This window comes from Pelophylax lessonae, assembly GCF_965119305.1.
Source record: "Pelophylax lessonae genome assembly, chromosome: 7".
Taxonomy (NCBI): domain Eukaryota; kingdom Metazoa; phylum Chordata; class Amphibia; order Anura; family Ranidae; genus Pelophylax; species Pelophylax lessonae.
The window spans coordinates 39,629,758-39,657,148 of record NC_138774.1 but is presented as its reverse complement, the minus strand read 5'-3'; the positions used below and the strand labels follow the sequence as shown (position 1 = coordinate 39,657,148).

Here is a 27,391-nt window from a genome sequence, read left to right as displayed (position 1 = left end):
CGACGGGAGGGAAAGGGGGAGAAACCGGCTTTTAGTTGCTGGGTGAGACAGAGGGCATTGTTCCTTCTCTGCTCCACCGATCATCCTGCTGTCTGGGCCCCCTACAGGAGGACCGGTGGTCCCCCCTATCAGCAGCCCTGCTGAGCAGTGACTTTATCCTATGGGATGCAATCACAATTCAGGAATGCAGACAGCTGTGGGGGGGGCTCGCTGAATACAATAGTAGACAACTGAGATTCCTCCAGTTTCCTCCATTCCTCCATCCTCCTAGCTGTCTAGCATGGATGGAGGAACCTGTTAATACATCTAAAAGTGTATGCCTAGCTATAATCTTGTCCTAATTAACCCTTTTGCTGCCAGAGACTTTTACAGAAAAAAAAAATTCCATGTGTTAAAATTCATTGAGGCCTGAAGATTACTCGAAGCAGTAGTATACTCGCCTTTCTAATTTTTACCTACAGGTAAGCCTATAATAAGGCCTATAATAAGGCTTACCTGTAGGTAAAATTAATATCTCCTAAACCTGCACAGTTTAGGAGATATTCACCTTGCATGCAGCCGCTGACAGCAGCGGCGCACGTGCTCTGAAGGTCAGGCGTGTCTTGCCGGACCTTCAGAGCTCCTTGCTGGAAAGTGAACTCCTGCGCGCATGTCATCGCCGCTCCGGCCATTCACAGCGCCAGAGCCGCCGAACCCGCAAGAGATGCCAAGGGAACATGTCAGCTTCCTCAGCGCTGTCCGGGCGACCATGTGGGGGCTTTGTTCTAAGGTAAGTATTTCATAATGTGCTAGTATGCGATGTATACTCGCACATTATGCCATTGTCCTGCAGGGTTTTTTTTTTTTACACAGGGGATACAACCACTTTAAAACCCCCAAAACATTTCCCATTTTCTGAAAGCAGAGACCCTTTCCCATTAAATGTTGGCATTTGCAACTTTTATGTCACATGATAATTGTGCTAATATTTATAAATCTATATTTTCAGTGAAGAATACACTCAAATTACAAATAACATTAAAATGTTAGTGCATAAAATACAATGTAATACCCAGTTTATTTGCTAAAATATAGGTCTATATATATAAAGGTCTGGCTTACAATGCCTGCGCCTGGCACATGCACACGAGTGACATCATTGCCCCCTGGCCACTCATGTAGCCAGAGGCCGCGAACCCGGAAAGGAGACCGGAGGAAGATGTCAACAGTCTCAGTGTCAGCGGTGACATCGCGATGCTGGAGGGCTTCGTTCTAAGGGAAGTTTCTCATAATGTGCTAGTATGCGTTGCAGGGAGGGGTTTTTTTGCCATCTGTGTCCCATTAGGGAGATTTCCCTTCACTTCCTGTCTGCACCTATCTCAACCCTGCACCCTGCACCTATCTCAACCCTGGACCCTGCACCTATCTCAACCCTGGACCCTGCACCTATCTCAACCCTGCACCCATCTCAACCCTGCACCCTGCACCTATCTCAACCCTGCATCCTGCACCTATCTCAACCCTGCACCCTGCACCTATCTCAACCCTGCACCCTGCACCTATCTCAACCCTGCATCCTGCACCTATCTCAACCCTGCACCCTGCACCTATCTCAACCCTGGACCCTGCACCTATCTCAACCCTGCATCCTGCACCTATCTCAACCCTGCACTCTGCACCTATCTCAACCCTGCACCCTGCACCTATCTCAACCCTGCATCCTGCACCTATCTCAACCCTGCACCCTGCACCTATCTCAACCCTGGACCCTGCACCTATCTCAACCCTGGACCCTGCACCTATCTCAACCCTGCACCCTGCACCTATCTCAACCCTGCACCCTGCACCTATCTCAACCCTGCACCCTGCACCTATCTCAACCCTGCATCCTGCACCTATCTCAAACCTGCATCCTGCACCTATCTCAACCCTGCACCCTGCACCTATCTCAACCCTGCACCCTGCACCTATCTCAACCCTGCATCCTGCACCTATCTCAACCCTGCATCCTGCACCTATCTCAACCCTGCACCCTGCACCTATCTCAACCCTGCATCCTGCACCTATCTCAACCCTGCATCCTGCACCTATCTCAACCCTGCACCCTGCACCTATCTCAACCCTGCATCCTGCACCTATCTCAACCCTGCATCCTGCACCTATCTCAACCCTGCATCCTGCACCTATCTCAACCCTGCACCCTGCACCTATCTCAACCCTGCACCCTGCACCTATCTCAACCCTGCACCTATCTCAACCCTGCATCCTGCACCTATCTCAACCCTGCATCCTGCACCTATCTCAACCCTGCATCCTGCACCTATCTCAACCCTGCATCCTGCACCTATCTCAACCCTGCATCCTGCACCTATCTCAACCCTGCATCCTGCACCTATCTCAACCCTGCACCCTGCACCTATCTCAACCCTGCACCCTGCACCTATCTCAACCCTGCATCCTGCACCTATCTCAACCCTGCATCCTGCACCAATCTCAACCCTGCACCCTGCACCTATCTCAACCCTGCACCCTGCACCTATCTCAACCCTGCACCCTGCACCTATCTCAACCCTGCACCTATCTCAACCCTGCATCCTGTACCTATCTTAACCCTGCACCCTGCACCTATCTCAACCCTGCAACCTGCACCTATCTCAACCCTGCACCCTGCACCTATCTCAACCCTGCATCCTGCACCTATCGCAACCCTGCATCCTGCACCTATCTTAACCCTGCACCCTGCACCTATCTCAACCCTGCACCCTGCACCTATCTCAACCCTGCATCCTGCACCTATCTCAACCCTGCACCTATCTCAACCCTGCACCCTGCACCTATCTCAACCCTGCACCCTGCACCTATCTCAAACCTGCATCCTGCACCTATCTCAACCCTGCACCCTGCACCTATCTCAACCCTGCACCCTGCACCTATCTCAACCCTGCATCCTGCACCTATCTCAACCCTGCATCCTGCACCTATCTCAACCCTGCATCCTGCACCTATCTCAACCCTGCACCCTGCACCTATCTCAACCCTGCATCCTGCACCTATCTCAACCCTGCACCTATCTCAACCCTGCATCCTGCACCTATCTCAACCCTGCACCTATCTCAACCCTGCATCCTGCACCTATCTCAACCCTGCACCTGCACCTATCTCACCCCCTGCATCCTGCACCTATCTCAATCCTGCACCCTGCACCTATCTCAACCCTGCATCCTGCACCTATCTCAATCCTGCACCCTGCACCTATCTCAACCCTGCACTTTGTACCTACCTCACCCCCTGCACTCAGCACCTACCTAAAAAAAGGTATGTATAGCGATTTCTTCTTTACAGGGATAGATAGGTTAGTGTTTGATCATTGAGATAGATGCAGGGATTTTAGTGTTAGGGTGGACTTGTCCTTTAAGGCCCCTTTCACATGGGGCGGATCCGTTTTGACGGACTCCACTTTGCTCAGTGAGGATCGCTCTGTTGAGCAGGGGGATGACAGGTCCGTGTCTGCTCACTGTGCAGAGACAGACCTGTCAGAGTCCCGCTCTCCACTATGGGGAGATCTGACAGCATGTCCATTTTCATCCGATCTGACCCCCTGGATGGATGGTCGAATGTACCGCCATACGTTTGTTTCCAGTGGATTTTCTCAGATTATATGTCAGCGGACACATGTACTTCCCTTAGCCATGTCTGTGTCAGAAGCAGTGCAGCCTTTTTACAGGGCATCAGAGTGGCCAATTGACCCCCTGGCCCAGTCCTATCGCAGTCCTCCCCGCCCTACCCATAAGTGCAGAATCCCACATATATACAGTATATATATATATATATATATGTGATAATGCACAGAACAGATGCCCTGTAGTAAATCTGCTATGGGGCAGTGGGGAAGTGGTTAAAACAGATGGTATTTAAAGTACAGTAAAACCTTGGATTGAGAGTGTCGCAATGTCACAGTCCCACTAAAAATCGCAGATCGCCGCCATTACTAATAAAAAATAAATAAATAAAAATAACATAAATCTTTCCCCTAGTTTGTAGACGCGATAACTTTTGTGCAAACCAATCAAAATACGCTTATTGGGATTTTTTTTTTTACCAAAAATATGTAGCAGAATAGAAATTGGCCTAAAATTGATTTTTACATTTTTTTTTATTGGGAATGTTTTATATATATATATATATATATATATATATTTAGAATTGTCGCTCTTTTTTGTTTATAGTGCAAAAAAAAATAAAATAATAAAATCACACAGGTGATCAAATACCACCAAAAGAAAGCTCTATTTGTGTGAAAAAAAGGACATCAATTTTATTTGGGTACAGCGTCGCACGACTGCGCAATTGTCAATTAAATTAACGCAGTGCCGAATCACAAAAAATGGCCTGGTCATTAAGGGGGAAAATCTTCCAGTCCAGAACTGGTTAAAGTAACGCATTGCCGTATAGCAAAAAATGGCCTGGTCATTAAGGGGGGTAAATTCTCCATGTGTCAAGTGGCTAAAACAGTTCTATTCAGCTTTATAATAATACATAGATTGTCAGACAATGACTGCTTTGCTTTGTTCTACACTTGTAAGGTACAATGGTTGAAATGGTTAGCAGGCACAGAATTGGGAGATGTGTCATAGAGATATGTAAGCACAATGGACGGGTTCAAGGCTGCGGAGGTACACGCTATTCTCTGCCACACAATAGGCAGCGAGGAGCGGGAGAGATGAGATGTGATTTCAGCCCGCTGTGTGTTATATAAAGAGAATTTATACTGCACTGTGTCTCCGCCCTCTATACCATATACTGGTCATTAGTGGATGGCTTTCCTATGAGAAAAATATCTATAGATCCTTATGTGTGAATACTGGGACATACACATCATCATAATAATAATAATAATCTAATTTTAAAGCGCCATTAGTGTGGGTTCACACATATGCAATGTCAGACATCGCATGTGATGCGCAGCGCACTGCTCTGAAAATCACATGCGATTTCCGTGTGATGCAAATTCAGCCATACAGATTGCATGGCAAAACTCGCATCGCATTCGGACCAAAGTCGCACAGGACCCTTTTTTGGGTCTGCACCAGAATCTGATCGCATGGGTGTTCACATCTATGCAATCCGATTCTTGTCTGAACTTACAGTTTGCACTGCGACATGCGAACAGATCTGGGGGTGTCGTTACCTTTGTATTGACCCCCCAGTGATTCGCATATGGCAGTGTGACCTGCCTGTGAGTTGAGTGCGATGCGGGAACCCGCAGTGGATTTGCAGAGTTCCCGCATCGCATATGTGTGAACCGGCACTTAAAGCCAAAACGAAAACTGTAATATATTGCAGCTTACCGATCATTAGATGTGGTGGCTGCATTCATTTTCTTTTTTAACCACTTGTCACTGCGTGACTTTAACTGACAATTGCGCGGTCGTGCAATGCTGTGCCCAAATGAAATTTACGTACTTTTTTTAACCACAGAGCTTTCTTCTGCTGGTATTTGATCATCTGTGCGATTTTATTTTTTGTGCTATACACAAAAAAGAGCGACAATTCTGAAAAAAAAAATCTATATTTCTCACATTCTGCTATATTACATTCCCCCAAAAAAAATGCAAAAATCTAATTTTTTTAACATTTTAGGCCAATTTGTTTTCTGCTACATATTTTTGGTTAAAAAAAAAATCACAATAAGCGTATTTTGATTGGTTTGCGCAAAAGTTATCCTGTCTACTAACTATGAGAAAGATTTGTCATTTTTATTGTTTTTTTTTTTTTTACTAGTAATGGCGGCGATCTGCGATTTTTAGCGGGACTGCGACATTATGGTGGACAGATCGGACCCCTAACTGACATTTGTGACACTTTTGGGGGGACCAGTGACATTACTACAGTAATCAGTGCTAAAAATATGCACTGTTTCTGTAATAATGACACTGGCAGGGAAGGGGTTAATCCTGTGGGTGATCAAGGGGTTAAATGTGAGCCTAGGGGAGTGATTCTAACTGGGGGGGCGTGGCTTCTGAAATGACCATAGAGACATGTGATCCTATATAGAAGGATCACAGGAGCTCTATGACCATTCCAGGGAGAAGAACGGTCAGCTGTGATTACAACATCTGACCATTCTTCTCTTTTATAGCGGGGAGCTATTGCGGGTGTCAGGCGGCAATCGGAGCTGCCTGACCCATGCATCAGCTTCCCCGTACAGGAGCGTCTGCCTGCCGCAGTACATCTGCTGCGGGCAATCGTAAACAGGTTAAGGCTTTTCTCCTCCTCTGTTTTCATCAGGTGATCTGGACAGTTAGGCCCCTTTTACACTTGTGCAACTTGTCCCGCAGCTTGGGACTGCAAAGTTGCATGACAAGTCGTACCCCATGATTTACCGTTCATATATGTGCGACATCACAGAGCACAGTGTGATCTTCCTGCGATTTGCGGTGCAGAATCCGCAGCAATGTCGTTATGAATTTGAATGGCATCCAGTGTGAACTGGGCCTTAGGCCCTGCCGCATCGCACCCGACTCGCAGGCAGGTCACACTGCCATATGCGAATCGCTGGGGGTGTCAATACAGAGTTAACGACACCCCCAGATCAGTTCTCATATCGCAGTGCAAATTGTCAGTTCAGACAGGAATCGAATCAAATTAGTGTAACAGCCATGCGATCCGATTCTGGTGCAGACCCAAAAAAGGGTCCTGTGCAACTTTGATCCAAATGTGCTGCGATTTCAGCCATACATACAATCTGCATAGCTGAATTTGCATCGCACAGACATCGCATGTGATTTGCAGAGCAGTGCGGTCTGCATCGCATGCAATGGGTTCCATCGCACTGATGTGAACCGAGCCTTAGAGTGCCTCCATTCTGAATGAAGTAGCACAGGGGGCAGATTGGGACAGCAGCATTGTCAATCTGTGGGTAGAGGGATATTAGATGCACTAGCAGATTTTAGATACACTAACAAACTGAAGCTGAACCCCAGCTAATAGTTAACCACTTGCCGACTGCCCGCCGCATATATACTGCAGCAGGCTGGCTCAGCTGCGCGAATCACTGTATCCGTAGGTACAGCTCCCGCCCTCACTAGCTGTTGACTTTCAATATTAGGACACTTACCTATCCAGGGATCCCGTCATGTCGGCGGCACCACAGCTGATTTTTCATTCGGCTCCCGGGTGCTGCCGCCACCATTCATTATTAGGGAAACCGGCAGTGAAGCCTTGCGACTTTACAGCCAGTTCCCTACTGTGCATGCCCCGTGGTGGGGGAAGGGGGAGGGGAGGGAAACTTCCAGGGCCACGGTAAGGTCACCCAGAAGTGGGGATGGGTACCTGTCAAAAACAGGCACCCCCCCAAAAGGTGCCAAATGTAGTACCACTGGATTGGCGTAGGGCCAATGTGGTGCCTATATTTAAAAAGGGATCAAAGTCTTTGCCAAGTAACTACAGACCTGTTAGTTTACCTTCTATATTCAGGAAGATACTGGAGAGTTTAATAAAAGACCACATAGATGAGTTCTTGCTGGAAAGAAACGATTTTAACCACTTTACGACTGCTCACTGTGCCTCTACTGCAGCACAGTGGCTCGTTATCGTCCACCAAAAATGACAGAAATCTTTCCCTTAGTTAGTAAACGCAATAACTTTTGCGCAAACCAATCAAAATACACTTATTGTGATTTTTTTTACCAAACATTAGGTAGCAGAAAACAAATTGGCCAAAAATTTTAAAAAATTTTGATTTTTACATTTTTTTGGGGGGAATTTCATATAAAAAAATGTGAAAAATATTGTTATTTTTTCAAAATTTACGCTCTTTTTTTGTTTATAGCGCAAAAATTATAAATCGCACAGGTGATCAAATATCACCAAAAGCTCTGTTTGTGGGAAAAAAAGGACGTAAATTTTGTTTGAGTACGGCGTCGCATGACCGCGCAATTGTCAGTTAAAGTCGCACAGTGCCGAATCGCAAAAAGTGGCCTGGACGTAAGACAGCAAAATCCTCCGGTGGTAAAGTGGTTAAGCAACAGACAGCATGGATTCATGAAAGACAGAAGTTGTCAAACAACCCTGATTTCTTTTAATGAGGAGGTAAGTAAAACCTTGGACAGAGGGGTGGCTGTGGATGTGGTATACTTGGATTTTACAAAAGCGTTTGACTTCCCCACACACGGCTAATGTGTAAGGTAAAGTATACAGGCTTGGGAAGATCGGTTTGTAGTTGGATAGAAAATTGGCTAAAAGATAGAATTCAGAGAGTAGTGGTAATGATTCTTACTCTGAATGGTCTAAGGTTATCAGTGGTGTACCCCAAGGTTCAGTGTTGGGACCGTTACTTTTTAATATCTTTATAAATGATATAGGGTCTGGGATTATAAGTACCATTTCAGTCTTTGCAGATGACACCAAGCTTTGCAGTGGAATAACTTCCTTACAGGATGTCTCCAACTTACAAGCTAAACTCAATGCACTGTTTCATTGGGCAGCTATGTGGCAAATGAGGTTTAATATTGATAAATGTATAGTTATGCACTTTGGGGCTAAGAATATGCATGCATCATACATATTAGGGGGGAGTAGAATTGGGGGAATCCATAGCGGAGAAGGATCTGGGTGTTCTGGTAGATCATTAGCTTAATAATAGCATGCAATGCCAAGCTGTGGTTTACAAAGAAAGCAAAGTCCTTTCTTGTATTAACAGAGGCATGGACTGCAGAGAGAGAGAGATAATTTTGCCCCTGTACAAATCATTAGTAGGACCTCATCTGGAATATGCAGTTCAGTTTTGGGCACCAGTTCTCAAAAAGGATATCAGGGAACCGGAGAAAGTGCAGAGAAGGGCAACCAAACTGATAAGAGGCATGGAGGAGCTCAGCTATGAGGAAAGATTAGAGGAACTGAATTTATTCTCTCTTGAGAAGAGGAGATTAAGGGGAGATATAATCAACATGTATAAATACATAAGGGGACCATATAGTGAACTTGGTGTTGAGTTGTTCACTTTAAGGTCAACACAGAGGGCAAGGGGGCGCTCTTTACGTCTAGAGGAAAAGAGATTTTATCTACAAATACGGAAAGGATTCTTCACCGTAAAAGCTGTGAAAATGTGGAATAGACTCCCTACAGAGGTGGTTCTGGACAGCTCAGTAGATTTCTTTAAAAAAGGCCTGGATTATTTCCTGGGTGTACATAATATAACTGGGTACTAATATTTATAGGTAAAGTTGATCCAGGGAATATCCAATTGCCTCTCGGGGGATCAGGAAGGAATTTTTTCTCCTGCTGGAGAAAATTGGATCATGCTTTGCTGGGGGTTTTTCGCCTTTGTGCCAGTTCACATATATGTTATGCGGGAACCCTGTGAATCCACTGTGGATTCAAATCATATTGCATGGCAGTTCACACTGCCATATGCGAATCGCTGGGGGTGTCAATACAAAGTCAACGTCACCCCCAGGTCAATTCGCATATCGCAGTGCGAACTGTCAGTTCGGACATGAATCGGATCGCATAGGTGTGAACCACCATGTGATCTGATTCTGCTGCGGACCCAAAAAAGGGTCCTGTGTGTGTTCTTTCTGAATCCGATGCAAATTCAGCCATACAATCTGTATACAATCTGTATGGCTGAATTTGCACCGCACAGACATCGCATGTGATTTTCAGAGTAGTGCGCTCCGAATCACAGGCAATGTCTGTCATTGCACTTATGTGAACCGGGACGTCTTCTGGATCAACTGTGGGTATAGGATTGTGTATATGGGATTGTATGGTTGGGTTGCCTTTTTTGTTTGTTATTGGTTGAGCCAGATGGACTTGTGTCTTTTTTCAACCTGACTAACTATATAACTATAGAACTATTTGTTTTAAAATAGACATTGATTGACAGAAGACAAACACCTGATACAGTAATAACATAAACACACAAAAGGACAAAGTGATACATTTATATATACAAAGGTAATTCATTTTAGTATCAGGAAAAACTAACCAAAAAAACAAGTAAAGAATACATATACAAACATATACAAGAAGAAACACATTTCTGTTGCTAACAATGCTCAGTACACATACAATACAGACATAAAACATACAATGTTACAGAAAATACATGAAGCATGCCGTGTACATAACAGGTTAGTACAAGTGATACAAAGAGAAACAAATAGATACAATACATAGACAGACATAGAACACAGACAGTACATAGGATACATAGAACAGGACAGTACATACCCTGCATCTACAGAGCTCAGTCTGGGCTTGTATTAAAGCTCATTAACCTCCCTGGCGGTCTGATTATGTCAAATTTCTTTGCTAAAAGTGGTACATAGTTTTGCATGGAAATCTGTTGTTTTATATTAAAAAACTCACCTTCCTCTGTGATCCCCGCCGTCCTCCCCCGCCGTCCTCCCCCGCCGTCCTCCCTCACCGTCCTCCCCCGCCGTCCTCCCCCGCCGTCCTCCCTCACCGTCCTCCCCCGCCGTCCTCCCACACTGTCCTCCCCCACCGTCCTCCCCCGCCGTCCTCCCTCGCCGTCCTCCCCCGCCGTCCTCCCCCGCCGTCCTCCCCCGCCGTCCTCCCTCACCGTCCTCCCCCGCCGTCCTCCCACGCTGTCCTCCCCCACCGTCCTCCCCCGCCGTCCTCCCGCACTGTCCACATCCGCTGTCCTTCCCCCGCCGTCCTCCCACACTGTCCTCCCCTGCCGTCCTCCCACACTGTCCTCCCCCGCCGTCCTCCCACACCGTCCTCCCCCGCCGTCCTTCCCCGCCATCCTCCCGCACTGTCCTCCCCCGCCGTCCTCCCGCACTGTCCTCCCCCGCCGTCCTCCGTCACCGTCCTCCCCCGCCGTCCTCCCACGCTGTCCTCCCCCGCCGTCCTCCCCCGCCGTCCTCCTGCACTGTCCACATCCGCCGTCCTTCCCCCGCCGTCCTCCCACACTGTCCTCCCCCGCCGTCCTCCCACACCGTCCTCCCCCGCCGTCCTTCCCCGCCATCCTCCCGCACTGTCCTCCCCCGCCGTCCTCCCGCACTGTCCTCCCCGCCGTCCTCCCGCACTGTCCTCCTGCACTGTCCTCCCCCGCCGTCCTCCCCCGCCATCCTCCCGCACTGTCCTCCCCCGCCGTCCTTCCCCGCCGTCCTCCCGCACTGTCCTCCCCCGCCGTCCTTCCCCGCCGTCCTCCCCCGCCGTCCTTCCCCGCCATCCTCCCGCACCGTCTTCCCCCGCCATCCTCCCACACTGTCCACCCCCGCCGTCCTCCCGCACTGTCCTCCCCCGCCATCCTCCCGCACTGTCCTCCCCCGCCGTCCTCCCGCACTGTCCTCCTGCACTGTCCTCCCCCGCCGTCCTCCCGCACTGTCCAGCCCCACCGTCCTCCTGCACTGTCCTCCCCCGCCGTCCTCCCACACTGTCCTCCCCCGCCGTCCTCCCGCTGTCCTCCCGCTGTCCTCCCACTCTGTGCTCGGCCGATGCCGACACCTATCTTCTGGTTCCCTTCCCTGCTAGCGTTGCGACGCAGGGGGATGGAACCGGCGGCAATTTCAAAAATGTAAACACACCAAATGAGATGATAGAAAGCTGTGATCCTAACGGATTACACTGTATCATCCCATCTCACCACAGGATTTCACCTGGTGACTTTTCCAGTGCCCTGCCTGTGCTTTTCCAGTTCTTTGTGCCGGGAAAATTGAGAACGACCATGGCGTCCAAAAAGCACTCTTTTTGCACAAAAGCGCTTTTAGACGAATTGGAAAACAGTGACAGCGAAACAAAGTTACTTGAAGAACTGAGCGACAGCGATTCATGGGAAAATTCATCATCAGGTACGGAAAGTGACGACAGCGACAATTCTGATGTCTCTTTCTGGCACATCGCTCCGTTGGAAATTCTGAAGAATCATTTGATATTCTTCCCAAATTCCACAAACGATCTGCTGCAAGCAAAATGCAACATACTTTATTTTGTTCCCAGCTCACACCAATGCAGGGCTGGATTCCACCTGATCAGGAAGACCCCAACACTGCACAGCTGCTGGTAAGTTGTGTTGGGATGAGATATCTAACCACTAACCTGATATGGATGGTTTTATATATATATAATATACACTATATTGTCAAAAGTATTGGGACACCTGACTTTACATGCACATGAACTTTAATGGCATCCCAGTCTTATGGCCCATACACATGATCCGAAATCCGAAGCGATCGTACGATAATCGGATCGTTAGTACAGAGCTTTTGAGAGACGATCACGACAGTTCATACGATATTATCCGATCGGACAAGCACGAAAACGTTCCTCCTTAATCAGTACAGTTGTTGTCCAAAAATAAAATGCAAATACACTACAACACATTACATCTCTTCTGAATTTATATCCTGTTGAATTTTCGTAACTTTAGTAACCTCTCCATTTTCTATATGCGACTAGCATGCAAAAAAAAAAAAAAAAACGGACGACCTGTCGTCCGATTTTCGGATCATGTGTATGGGCTATTGAGTATATCAATATTGAGTTGGCCCGCCCTTTGCAGCTATAACAGCTTCAACTCTTCTGGGAAGGCTTTAGGAATGTGTCTACGGCAATGTTTGACCATAATTCCAGAAACGCATTAGTGGGGTCAGGCGTTGATGTTGGACGAGAACGCCTGGCGCTAATTCATCCCAAAGGTATTCTATCGGGGTTGAGGTAAGGACTCTGTGCAGGTCAGTCAAGTTCCTCCATCCCAAACTCGCTCATCCATGTTTTTATGGACCTTGCTTTGTGCACTGGTCCAAATCATTTAGTGGAGGGGGGATAAGGCTCCATTTACACCAATGCGTTTTTTCATGCTTTTAGCAGAAATGCAGGACATTTTATTAACATGGGTTCCTATGAAAGACTTTGACATCAATGCATTTTTGTGCCTCTGTGTTTTTGGTAAGGGTCAGGGACTTTTATAAAATGCAAAACGGTGCTTTTTTTGCTTTTTGGTTAAACAGACTTCAGCCTAGGTTCACACTGAGTGCCGGTTCACACCAGTGTGATGCCAGACATTGCATGTGATTCGCACCGCATTGCTGTGCAGATCACATGCGGAATCTTGCAATGCGCTTTCAGCCATACAAACTGTATGGCTGAAATTGCATTGCATTCACACCAAAATGTGCAGGACCCTTTTTTTGGATCGCACTGGAATCGGATCGCATGCGTGTTTACACCCATGCGATCTGATTCTTACACTTTTTCACAGTTCGTACAGCGATCTGTGAACCAATCTGGGGGTGTAATTAATATAACATTGACACCCCCAGTGATTCACGAATCTCAGTGTGAACCACTATGCGATTCTAGTGTGATGTGGCACTGAATCGCAGGGTTTCCCACATTGCCACAGTGTGAACCGAGACTTAATGCGGGTTTGAAATCGTACAAATTCAAATTGGCATTTCAGTCCGACTTCAGGGGCGATTTGAGAGACATCTGTGCAGATTCATGCACAGATGTGTATTGAAATTGCCCCTGAAATCACCAAAAGTAGTGCAGGAACTACTTTTTGGAATCGGTGCGGCGCTGCAAAGTCGGCGTCGCACCAATTTGGATGGTGCCATTGCCATCAATAGGCTCAGATTTGACATGTCAAATCATCCAATGTGAAGGGGGCGCAATGGAGAAGCTGTAGAAAAGCATGTCGTGCTTTTTAACTGCGTTTTTACAGCGATTTTGGCATGATTTGTGTTTTTTTTTTATAAAGTGTAAAAATTATTATTGGGAGAGGAACAGTTTGGGATTCCTTTTGTTTTAGCGCTGGGTGAGGGATTGGTTTTGTAATTACACATTAATCACTTCATTTGAATTAGATTTGTGTTTTGCGTTTTTAAATCTACCCAACAACAAATTTTCCCCAACAAAAAAAATAAAATAAAAAACGCAAATCGTGGTTAAAAAACGAGAAAAGCACAGCCAAAAGCACTACAGAAACAGTCAAAAGCAACATGCATAGGTGTGAATCGAGCCTTGTGGGGTTGGGGTTGTTTTTCAGGGGCTGTGCTTGGCCCCTTAGTTCCAATTAAAGGGAACTCTTAAGGCCCCTTTCACACAGGCTTTCTGCTCAGTGGACTCCGTTTTGCTCAGCAGGGATCGATCCGCCAATCCCCACTGAGCAGGCGGATGACAGCTCCGTCTCCACTTACTTTGCAGAGACAGAAATGACAGAAATGTCTCTCTATGGGAGATGGGATGATAACAGACCAGCCTTTCCGTTTTCATCCGATCCGATCCTCCAGATGGATGGAAAATAGGGTTTCCATGTGTCTGGATTTCACGGACAGGATCCGATCGGATAGCAGCGGATGTCAGCGGACATACTGTATTATCGCTGACATCCACTGCTCCATAGAGGTACATGGAGCATCCCATCAAGCCTCAAAAACTGTCAGGCAGGCCGGATCGGAAAGCCTGTGTGAAAGGGGCCCTAGGCTGGGTTCACATTAATGCAAATTGGATGCCGGTTTCCCCGCATCCTATTCACATGACAGGAGAGTGAGCGGCTCTCAATGGAACCAGTTCTCACATCTCCGAGACGCCCGCGGACCGCATTGCAGAAGGGTCCTGTGCATCTTTGGCTCCTTTTCAGGTCCGAATTCAGGCAAAATTTTGGAACTAATTTGCCCCTGAAACGGTGAAAAGGGACGCACCGGACCCCCTGCTGTGCCCTGCACCGCACATAGTGTGATCCCAGCCTAAAGCATCAGCGTACCAAGACATTTTGGACAATTTCATGCTCCCAACTTTGTGGGAACAGTTTGGGGATGGCCCCTTTCTGTTCCAACATGACTGCACACCAGTGCACAAAGCAAGGTCCATAAAGACATGGATGAGCGAGGTGGGGTGGAGGAACTTGACTGGCCTGCACAGAGTCCTGACCTCAACCTGATAGAACACCTTTGGGGTGAATTAGAGCACAGACCTCTCTCCAACATCAGCGCCTGACCTCAGAAATTTTCTTCTGGAAGAATGGTCAAACATTCCCATAGACACTCCTAAACCTTGTGGACAGCCTTCCTAGGAGAGTTGAAGCTGTTATAGCTGCATAGGGGGGGGCCAACTCAATATTGAACCCATGGACTAAGACTGGGATACCATTAAAGTTCATGTGTGTGTAAAGACAGGTGTCCCAATACTTTTGGTAATATAGTGTATCTAACTCCACTCCTGATATGGATGGTTTTATATACAGTATGGTAATATCAGGGCACATGTCACATCTAATCATACTTATTGATTTTAACATCCTGGCATTGAACTCGTTTTATTCATTTTACAGAATACTTCTCTCCTGTATGTAGGTTGCCATGACAACCACCGTACAGTACAGTACGTCTAAATGTCAGTTATACATAAAGAAAACATCAGAAGTGTTCTAGAATACTTGTTATGAAGGTATTTCCTTATTTTGCCTTATAAAACTTGATCAGAATGGCAATAAATATAAGTAAAGGGGCAAAAACCTCCCATTGGTGTATTTTGCATCACTGCGATACCGCCCATATACATTACAATCTGATTGGCCAATCTCTGTACAATCTCCCGTAGAGTCACCAAATCTTCATAATGTGAGGACCATCATAAGCGGGCCATTGATGGACAGAATCCTGGCTGGTTCAGCAGAGACCGGCTGAGATTCCATCCATGTATGGGCATGCTGGTCTTATAGCGCAATAAAAAAAAAAAAAAAAAATCGCATAGGTGATCAGATACCACCAAAAGAAAGCTCTATTTGTGGGAAAAAAAGGACATCAATTTTATTTGGGTACAGCATCGCACGACTGCGCAAAGTAATGCAGTGCGGAATCACAAAAAGAGGCCTGGTAATTAAGGGGGTGAATCCTTCCGGTCCAGAAATGGTTAATACAGAAATGTTGGATTACTGAAAAGTCTGTCCATGTACAGAATAGTATGCAGTCAATAATTGGTCGGGGCTCCTTTTGCATGAATTACTGCATCAATGCGTCATGGCATGGAGAGATTTTCTATGGGGTTTAGGTCAGGTGAGTTTGCTGGCCAATCAAGCACAGTGACCCCATGATCATGTGACCAGGTATTGGTAGTTTTGGCAGTGTGGGCGGTGCCAAGTCCTGCTTGAAAACAAAATCAGCATCTCCATAAAGCTGGTCAGCAGAGGGAAGCATGAAGTGCTCTAGAATATCCTGTTAGAGGGCTGCGTTGACTTTGGACTTGATAAAACACAGTGGACCAACACCAGCAGATGACACGGCTCCCCAAATCATCACCAACTGTAGAAACTTCACACTGGAACTTACGCAACTTGGATTATTTACCCTTCACTCTTCCTCCAGACTCTGAGACCTTACATTCACACCTGAGCGTAGCGTTTTTCGCGCGTTTTTTACCGCGATTTTACCGCGATTTTTGCGGCGTTTTTTACCGCGATTTTACCGCGATTTTTACCGCGATTTTTGTGCAGGCGTTTTTAGATTGAATAGAGATCAATGGAAAACGCCTGTAATCTGCCCAAAAAGAAGCTCATGTACTTTTTTGAGCGTTGGGCGTTTTGTATACAGCGTCAAAACGCTCAGATGTGAACAGGGGCCATTGAAATGAATAGGATTTGTCTTGTTGGGCGTTTTGAGAGCTGATCCTAGAGCAGAAAAACGCCCCAAAACGCCTACATGTGAACGGAGCCTCAGTTCCAAATGAAATGCAACATTTTCCACAATCAGTGATGATTTGAGGAGCCATGTCATCTGCTGGTGTTGGTCCACTGTGTTTTATCAAGTCCAAAGTCAACGCAGCCCTCTAACAGGAAATTCTAGAGCACTTCATGCTTCTCTCTGCTGACCAGCTTTATGGAGAAGCTGATTTCATTTTCCAGCAGGACTTGGCACCGCCCACACTGCCAAAAGTACCAATACCTGGTTTATTGATCGTGGGGTCACTGTGCTTGATTGGCCAGCAAACTCGCCTGACCTAAACCCCATAGAGAATCTGTAGGGTATAGTCAAGAGGAAGATAAGAGACACCAGACCCAACAATGCAGATGAGCTGAAAGCCGCTATCAAAGCAACCTGGGCTTCCATAACACCTCAGCAGTGCCACAGGCTGATCACCTCCATGCCACGCCGCATTGATGCAGTCATTCCTGCAAAAGGAGCCCCGACCAAGCATTGAGTGCATCTATACTGTACATGGACATACTTTTCAGTGAGCCAACATTTCTGTATTAAAAATCTTTTTTTTTTATTGGTCTTATGTAATATTCTAATTTTCTGAGATCCTGAATTTTGGGTTGTCACTAGCTGTAAGCCATAATCATCAAAATGAAAAGAAAGAGATGCTGGAAATATATCACTCTGTGTGTAACAATTCTATATAAAATATAGGAGTTTCACTTTTTGAATTGAATTACTGAATAAATTAACTTTTTGATGATATTCTAATTTTAGGAGATGCTCCTGTAGTTGTTCTATAAATCAGCTAGAGATATCATTTAGTATTCTCCTGTTTGCAATGAGGCTGATTGATCCCCATAGTGAGTCCAAAATGCTGTCCTGTCATAAGGCTGCAGAAGAAGGACTTTTGCTCCCCATATGGAAGCAGCGGTCTTTCTGCAGCAGTCCAACACGCCCTCAGCTGAGTCAGAGGTAGAGATCTCCAATCAGAAAAAAGTCATGTCTCCTGCATATTGGAGGGTTCTTGCTCTGATCAGCAGGGGGTGCTGCAGAGAGACTACTGCTTCCATGCAGAAAGTAGCGGCCCTCTTTGCAGCCCTATTAAAGCCAATAAGACTATGGGGATCAGTAAGAACATAATGATTTTATATTCTATCTTTTGGCTGCTCATCAAATGTAATTAATAGAAAAACTAGAATAGGGCTTTACCTCAAACAGCAATAAGGCCCCTTTCACACTTGTGTGACTTGTCCTGCAACTTGGGACTGTAAAGTCACATGACAAGCCATACCCCATGATTTCCAATGAGTGCTGTTCATATCTGTGCGACTTCAAGTTGCAGCGACTTCAAAGTAGTCCATGCACTACTTTGGTCCGACTTTGATGAGACTTGAGGTCCATAGACCTCAAGATTACACCGATATTGCTTCAAATTCAGTCAAATTCGCATCAAAAAGGCAGAGAACCGGAGAATCCAACACCAAGATCAAGGTCAGAAAAAAGCATCACCGCGTGCACAAATAGGATGTCTGCTTACTAGATAGTTTTGACTATCAATTAAGAGTGGTCAAAACAGGCATGTGTCCAGATGGTATCCCAAGGCATGAACAATTCATCAAACAGCGGTGGTAATCACATTCACATAAGTGGGTGGCGTCTCCAAACCTCTTATAGATAGTCAGCTCAGTAAGCCATATTACCTCCAAAAACAAAGGAAGACTCCAATGGCATAGTATAACGCTTTATTGTGTAAAATAACAAATAGATGGGCAACTCACATTTCAGTAGATATGACAAAACATGAAAAACGAGATAGCCGAGATGGTCATCTCTACGTCTGGGCTTGTCTGACGCGTTTCGTCATCACAAGGACATTGCCTTTGTTTTTGGAGGTAACATGGCTTACTGAGCTGACTATCTATAGGTTTGGAGACGCCACCCACTTATGTGAATGTGATTACCAACGGTGTTTGATGAATTGTTCATGCCTTGGGATACCATCTGGACACATGCCTGTTTTGACCACTCTTAACCACTTGCCGACCGAGTACGGTAGTACTACTGCGGCAAAGTGGTTCGTTATCGTCTGACGACGTAGTATTAACGTCGTCAGACACTCCCCCTTCTGGGCGGCGCTTGCGCGCCGCCGGAGTCTCGCTCCCGCTGTTTTCATTCACAGCGGGAGTCGGGCCAGGGGAGGAGCAGCGGCGATCGCCGCTGCTCTGCCCCGATCGCCGGGGATCTAGTGTGGAGATCCGCCCGCCTGTGTAAACACAAGCGGGCGGATCTCCATAGTGACAGGGAGTGACAGATCGGACTGTTCAGCATAGCTGGACATCCGATCTGCCCATGACTCACACAGTCACCTCCCCCCTACACGTCAGTAAGCACCAGGCATACATTAACCCCTCCCTCTCCAATAAAATTAACCCCTTCCCTGCCAGTGTCATTTTTACAGTAACAGTGCATATATATAGTACTGATTACTGCAGTAATGTCACTGGTACCCCCAAAAGTGTCAAAAATGTCAGTCAAGGGTCCGATCTGTCCGCCGCAATGTCGCAGTCCCACAAAAAAAATCGCAGATCGCCGCCATTACGCGTTAAAAAAAAAAACACCAAAAATGACAGAAATCTTTCCCTTTGTTAGTAAACGCAATAACTTTTGCGCAAACCAATCAAAATATGCTTATTGCGATTTTTTTTTACCAAACATAGGTAGCAAAAAACAAATTGGCCTAAAATTTTTTAAAAAATTGGTTTTTACATCTTTTTTGGGGGGAATTTCATATAAAAAAATGTTAAAAATATTGTTATTTTTTCAAAATAAACGCTCTTTTTTTGTTTATAGCGCAAAAAGTAAAAATCGCACAGGTGATCACATACCACCAAAAGAAAGCTCTTTTTGTGGGAAAAAAAGGACGAAAATTTCGTTTGGGTACAGCGTCGCACGACCGCGCAATTGTCAGTTAAAGTCGCACAGCGCCGAATCGCAAAAAGTGGCCTGGACGGAAGACAGCAAAATCCTCCGGTGGTAAAGTGGTTAATTGATGGTCAAAATGATCTGGTAAGCAGACATCCTATTTGTGCACGTGGTGATGCTTTTTTCTGACCTTGATCTTGGTGTTGGATTCTCCGGTTCTCTGCCTTTTTGAGCTCATCAAATCATCCAATTTTGTGGGATCTAATGCCTCGTACACACGCGTCGATAGTTGGCCGTGAATTTTCGGCCAACGTCCGATCGGCCGGTTTTCGGCTTTTTAGTATGATGCTTCCGACAACCGACTCCGATTTTTTGGCTGAAAAAAATCTGGTGTGCAGACTATAAAATTTTTGTTGGCCGTCACCACAATGGCCGATTTTCCGTCAGTCAGTACAGATTTCACCAGATAAAAATCTGATGAGCAAGACTGGGCATGCTCAGAGAAGAAAAAACACACGGAAAGTAAACCAGCACATGACATCACTTCTGAAGTAGATTTTTGTTGGCCGAGAAAATTCGTGTGCAGTCTAGAGCACATTTCAACCAACAAAACAACACTGGACAAAAGTCGGCCGATCGGTCAGCCGATAATTGTTGCGTGTGTACTAGGCTTACGGATCCTGTGCGAAGTGCAAAATCGCACTGCGATATGCGATCAAACTGGGGGTGTCGTTAACATTACATTGACACCCCCAGCGTATCGCATATGGCAGTGTGAACTGCTGGGGGTGCGTGTGCGATGCGGGAACAGGCTGCAAATTCGCAGCCTTCCCGCATCCCATCAGTGTGACTCGGGACTTAGTAGTCGTGTCCAGATGGCGACATTAAATGGGGACACAGCATCTGTCAGTAGCCTGTGCTTCATCCCCGTCCTTCAGTGCACACCCCTGATAGAAGGGCAGCGGGGATCCCCCCCAGGAGGAGAGGCTTGATTGATCTCCCATTGACAGCTCCCCCTGCACTGAGCGGGTGTCATTGTCCTCCCCGAGATCCAGATCTTCTTCCATTAGTGACTGTGAGGGAAGCAGGGGAGATGTGGACACCTTAGTCACAGATCCTTCATCCATTATAGAAACCTCTGAAAGAAGTGCAGAGATGGTAATGAGATCAGAGCGTGTGATCAGAGACTGTATGGGTCACTTTAATATTAACCACTTTATGACCGCCCGCCCGCGGCAGTTATACTGCGGCAGGCAGCCGCTCCTGCGCAAACCGCCGTAGGTATATGTCGGTCGCGCGCAGGCAGCTAGGAGGTGAGCGTGCGCCGCCGCCGGCGCGCTCCCACCCCGCCGCCGGCGAGCTCCCGCCCCCACTCGTCAGCAGGAAAGCTGATGCACCGGGCAGGCGGCTCCGATTACCGTCTGGCACCCACGATCGTTCCCAGCTAAGAGAGAAGGACGGTCAGCTGCTGTAAACACTGCTGACCGTTCTTCTCCCTGGAATGATCATAGAGCACCCTGTGATCCTTCTATATAGGATTACAGGTCTCTGATCATTTCACAAGCCCCACAGTTAGAAACACGCCCCTAGGTACACATTTAACCCCTTGATCACCCACAGTGTTAACCACTTCCCTGCCAGTATCATTATTACAGTAACAGTGCATATTTTTAGCACCGATTACTGTAGTAATGACACTGGTACCCCCAAAAGTGTCAAAAATGTCAGTTAGAGGTCCGATCTGTCTGCCGCAATGTCGCAGTCCCGCTAAAAATTGCAGATCGCCGCCATTACTAGTAAAAAAAAAAAAAAACAATAAAAATAACATAAATCTTTCCTGTAGTTAGTAGACACGATAACATTTGCGCAAACCAATCAAAATACACTTATTGCGATTTTTTTTTTTTTTTTTTTTACCAAAAATATGTAGCAGAAAACAAATTGGCCTAAAATGTTTAAAAATTTAGATTTAGATCAGAATGTGAAAAATATATATATATTTTTTTTCAGAATTGTCGCTCTTTTTTTGTTTATAGCGCAAAAATTAAAAATCGCACAGGTGATCAAATACCACTAAAAGAAAGCTCTATTTGTGGGAAAAAAAAGGGCATGAGTTTTATTTGGGTACACAACCGCGCAATTGTCCGTTAAAGTAACGCAGTGCCGAATCGCAAAATATGACCTGGTCATTAAGGGGGAAATCCTTCCAGTCCAGAAATGGTTAAAGTGGTTCTAAAGACTGAAGGTTTTTTTACCTTAATCGCTTAGGGACCACCCCACGTACATATACTGCTCTGATCTTCATCTCAGGGGCGCGCGTACACGCCGACGGAGCCATGCTCCTGCTGTGATTGGACACAGCGGAAGCCAATCAGTGGGTCCTACGATGGGCGCCGGGACCTGCTGATCGTAAACAAGGCAGACCGCCGTTCTGTGAGAGGCTAAGCAGGAACACGGATCTCTGTCTTCCCCCAGTCAAAGCACCTCCCCCACTCAGTAAGAAAGCACTCCCAGGGAACACATTTAACACTTTGATCGCCCCTGATGTTAACACCTCCCCTGCCAGTGTCATTAGTACAGTGACAGTGCATATTTTTTTTAGCACTGATCACTGTATTAGTGTCGCTGGTCCCCAAAAAGTGTCTTATTTGTCCTCCGCAATGTTGCAGGTCATCGCCATTACTAGCAAAAAAAAAAAAAAAATTTAAATAAAAATTCCATAAATCTATCCCATAGTTTGTAGATGCTATCATTTTTGCGCAAACCAATCAATATACGCTTACAGCGATTTTTTTTCTTTTTCCAAAAATGTGTAGCAGAATAAATATTGGCCTAAATTCATGAAGAAATTCGATTTTTACATATTTTTATTAGGAATAAAAAAATTTTTTTTTCTTAGGAATAAAGTAAAAAATATTGTTTCTTTTTCAGAATTGTTGCTCTTTTTTTGTTTATAGCGCAAAAAAAAAAAAAAAAAAACACAGAAGTGATCAAATACCACCAAAAGAAAGCTCTATTTGTGGGGAAAAAAGGACATCAATTTCATTAGGTACAGCGTCGCATGATCGCACAATTGTCTGTTAAAGTAACGCAGTGCCGAATCGCAAAAAATGGCCTGGTCAGGAAGGGGGTTAAACCTGCTGGGGCTGAAGTGGTAAAGGGTAACTCCACATTAGTGGAGGAAAAAAAAAATAATCCATTCACCTGAAGTCCGTGCTATTTCAGTGATAGCCACAATCTTCCAGGTCCTGCTTGGATTTTGTGTAAGCGGCTTCCCTTCTGCACAATGACACAGGAGGTCTCTCCCTTGGCAATGTTGCTATTCATAGAACATCCTAATTTTTTCAATGAATACAAGGCATTCTATGATTGGATGAGGTGGAGATCATGACATCACTGCCCCTCCTCTCCACCTCTTCAAATCAGGAAACACCTTGTATCCATTGAACAAAATACAAGGCCCTCTGTGAATGGCAGTAGTGCTGAGTGAGTGACCCCTTGTGGTCAGGATGCAGAGTAGAAGCTGCTCACATAAAGCCCAGAAAGTAGCACGGGCCACTACTGTGATTGTCAGCTTCCCCAGCAGTCCCTTAAGTATGAGACATGCATATCATGCTAAGCTGTACCAAAGCAAGTATGCAATCATTCTTGGAGTTCAGCTTTAACCCCTTCATGCTGATAATACACAAATATGCGGCCCCTCAGGCAGGTAGGCCTTAACATCGAGCAGCCGCATATTTGCGTACCAGATTGTAAATGTAGTTGGCCAAGAGCATGCGCCCCTGCGCGCTCCCGGCACAGTCACCGGCTTTGACCAGTGAGACATCCAATTACGGCAGTCACATGATCATCCCTCCCAGCATCTGAAACCCCTTAAAGGGCTGGGAGGTGCTGGCACAAAGGGGGTAACTGTGACCTCCAGGAAAGTATAAAAACACCATTTAGTCCAAATATCTTCATTAAAATGTAACTCCCTCTAGTGTGCTGGATGTAAATAGGTTGATTGTCAGTGGTGGCTGGTGCTCTATGGACCGGGGGGGGGGGCCGCAGACGGACCACACTATACCCCCCTACCACACCGGTTGTGAGCTCACTCACCCTGGACATGTGGAGGGCATTCAGCAGTCAGCAGCAGTGGGGGCAGCTTCCCCCTTCGATCGGTCTCCTGTGTCTCGGCAGTCAGCGGCGGCGGCTTCCCCCTCGCTCGGTCTCCTGCGTCTCCTCCCTCCTCCTCCAAAGCCAATGGCATGGCTTCTCCTTTCGGCCAATCGGGAAACGGGTCTCAGGACCCACTTCCTGATTGGCCAGGAGGAGAATCCGTGTGACAATAGCGAATATTCATTCGCTTTTGTCACACAACTGGGTGGGCTCAGGGCGCAGTGCTCTGCGCCCCGAGCCCACCCTTTTGTGAAGCCTATTAGAGCCTCTGGCTCTAATCACATGCTAAAAAAAAAAAAAAAAAACCCATTGTAATCAATGCATCCAGAACCCTGCATGTAGATTAGGGGGCCGAACGCATGGATGGGGGGGGGGCAGCGCCCCTGCGCCCCCAATGGATGGGCCGCCCCTGTTGATTGTTAGAGTAGGGAAATATATTTTTGGCTCAGGGCTAAGTCTGAGCTGTGAATCTGGGTCAGGGTTCAGCGAGTTAGGCTGGATGACTCCTCCTGACAGCTCTTCTGGTGCATCCCCCTGTTTTTTGGAACATTGGAGAATGTTCTAGATGTAGTGGGTGGAAGCTAGGAGGGGCTGTTTGGATTATTTATGAGGGCCTCAATCCCCAGCAAAAAGGGCCAGCAGGGGGCAGAATCCCCTCATCAATAGGTCATGCCAGCAGGGAAGCAGGGGGCAGTCAATTGGAATATGGAATGCTGAGGAGGCTATTAGAGGCCCTTGCAGGGTTCCCCCTAGTCTGAAGGGGGGGGGGGGGTGACCTTGGGCTGGGGCTCAGGTGCTGGAAGGATCCTGCCACAACACACAGAGAAACCCCTTCCTGGAGGCACAGGAGCAAGGAGAGAGGACAGCAGGAGTATGTCAGCACTACTGGGACATCTCCTGAGAGTCAGCCTGGTGGGCTGGTGAGTGTCAGTCTGGGAGGCCTGTGGGAAAGTAGCCTGGAGGGCTAGTGAAAGAGGTAACTGCAGCCAGGTGGGTTGGCAGTGGCTGAAGGGGTGGTGCTGGGATCAGTAGCCACATGAGTAATGCAAGCTGGACACTGAACTTTGCTACAAAACCAAGGGGCCTTGGGTTCCTGCCTGTAATGGGCCATTGATTTAAAGTGACTGTCAGATCCTTACTGTGATCCAGCTGGGTTCTGCAAGCAAGTGAGTGCTGGAGGAAGAAGTGCATTGTATATAGAGACTGTACTGTATATAGGAAGAGTTGTCCCTGAAGTTTGTTCTGAAGTCAAGTGAGCTTCCCATAATCTCCCATCCCTATCCAAGTTATATTCCTCAATAAACAACAAAAACAAAGTCATGGACTGTTCTCTGATTCTAGAATGCATGTGAAAATTCAGTGTGCCTGGCTGTGTAAGGTGGGGGATCCCAGTTACTTGAAGCCCTTAAGGGGGAGCGCTACAAAAAAAAAGAAACACAAAATGTATTTTTAGCAGATATTATAAGTACCTGAGTGTTTTTTATATTAGGCTGTGGGTCTATGAATAGCAGCACTTAAAGAGGAAGTAAACCCTCCTCTGCAAGTTGTACCTATAGGTAAGCCTATGATAAGGCTTACCTATAGGTAGTGTAAATATCTCCTAAACATGTACCGTTTAGGGGATATTTACCTTACATGGAGCCAATGACATCACTGGCGCATATGCTCTGAAGGAACAGCCGCTGGTGCCGTTCCTTCAGAGCCCCGTGGCGTGACCGTCGGCTCCCGCGCGCATGCGCGGGAGTGACTTAATCGCGGGTCCGGCCAATCAGATGGCCGGATGCCGCTATCCCGGAAGACGGGCGACTGAACAGGACGCCCGTCATACAGGTAAGCTGGCGGCACGGCTGGGGATCGTTCTAAGGTAAGTATTTCATAATGAGCTAGTATGCGATGAAGTGAAAAAGTGAGTACACCCCTAAGTGAAAATGTCCAAATTGGGCCCAATTAGCCATTTTCCCTCCCCGGTGTCATGTGACTCGTTAGTGTTACAAGGTCTCAGGTGTGAATGAGGAGCAGGTGTGTTAAATTTGATGTTATCACTCTCACTCTCTAATACTGGTCACTGGAAGTTCAACATGGCGCCTCATGGCATAGAACTCTCTGAGGATCTGAAAAAAATAATTGTTGTTCTACATAAAGATGGCCTAGGCTATAAGAAGATTGACAAGACCCTGAAACTGAGCTGCAGCATGGTGGCCAAGACTATACAGTGGTTTAACAGGACAGGTTCCACTCAGAACAGGCCTCGCCATGGCCGACCAAAGAGGTTGAGTGCACGTGCTCAGCATCATATCCAGAGGTTGTCTTTGGGAAATAGATGCATGAGTGCTGCCAGCATTGCTGCAGAGGTTGAAGGGGTGGGGGTCATCCTGTCAGTGCTCAGACCATACGCCGCAAACTGCATCAAATTGGTCTGCATGGCTGTTGTCCTAGAAGGAAGCCTCTTCTAAAGATGATGCACAAAAAAGCCCACAAACAGTTTGCTGAAGACAAGCAGACTAAGGACATGGATTACTGGAACCATCTCCTGTGGTCTGATGAGACCAAAATAAACGTATTTGGTTCAGATGGTGTCAAGCGTGTGTGGCGGCCACCAGGTGAGGAGTACAAAGACAAGTGTGTCTTGCCTACAGTCAAGCATGGTGGTGGGAGTGTCATGGTCTGGGGCTGCATGAGTGCTGCTGGCACTGGGGAGCTACAGTTCATTGAAGGAACCATGAATGCCAACATGTACTGTGACATACTGAAGCAGAACATGATCCCCTCCCTTCGGAGACTGGGCACAGGGCAGTATTCCAACCGTGATAACGACCCCAAACACACCTCCAAGATGACCACTGCCTTGCTAAAGAAGCTGAGGGTAAAGGTGATGGACTGGCCAAGCATGTCTCCAGATCCAAACCCTATTGAGCATCTGTGGGGCATCCTCAAACAGAAGGTGGAGGAGCGCAAGTTCTCTAACATCCACCAGCTCTGTGATGTCATCATGTAGGAGTGGAAGAGGACTCCAGTGGCAACCTGTGAAGCTCTGGTGAACTCCATGCCCAAGAGGGTTAAGGCAGTGCTGGAAAATAATGGTGGCCACACAAAATATTAACACTTGGGCCCAATTTGGACATTTCCACTTAGGGGTGTACTCACTTTTGTTGCCAGCTGTTTAGACATTAATGGCTGTGTGTTGAGTTATTTTGAGGGGACCGCAAATTTACACTGTTATACAAGCTGTACACTCACTACTTTACATTGTAGCAAAGTGTCATTTCTTCAGTGTTGTCACATGAAAAGATAGAATAAAATAGATACAGAGAAAGCATCCCTGAAAACTGCAGCCTCCATAAGCATTTTCAGAATTCAACACTCATTTAGGTCCGAACAGCCAGAAAACTAGCATTTTCAAAAGTAAAGGCCAGGGCACCTATTTCTCTTACAGCTTTAGTTTAAAGATTTCTAAAACCACAACCATATTCTGATCCCTTTCTACATGCTGATATCAAACAATGGGAAAGGAAGGGATTTCACACCATTGCTTCAGTTCATACAAATTACCGTTCATTGCATAAGCCTGCAGTGGTCAACAATTGCCACAAGGTGTCAGTGCAACATTTAGAACTAAAGGTTCCCTGAAACCGTTTCCTATAGGCCTCTTGCACACGATA

The 27,391-nt window shown here is 46.6% G+C and overlaps 1 protein-coding gene across 5 annotated transcripts in view; it reads right to left on the bottom strand.

The window, feature by feature from the left end:
* The window catches only part of LOC309559447 (HLA class II histocompatibility antigen, DM beta chain-like), a gene marked incomplete at its 5' end in the record, with an annotated part of 164,143 nt that overhangs the window by 92,741 nt on the left and 44,011 nt on the right, over positions 1 to 27,391 (bottom strand). The window contains one exon of one of the 5 annotated variants that reach the window (XM_082262710.1): positions 20,439 to 20,712. The exons of the other annotated variants lie outside the window; for them this stretch is intronic. Within the exon in view, the coding sequence (XP_082118836.1) occupies positions 20,459 to 20,712 (254 nt within the window). The 3' untranslated portion in view covers positions 20,439 to 20,458. Of the gene's footprint in view, positions 1 to 20,438; positions 20,713 to 27,391 lie in introns of those variants that run through there. 5 annotated transcript variants of the gene reach the window in all.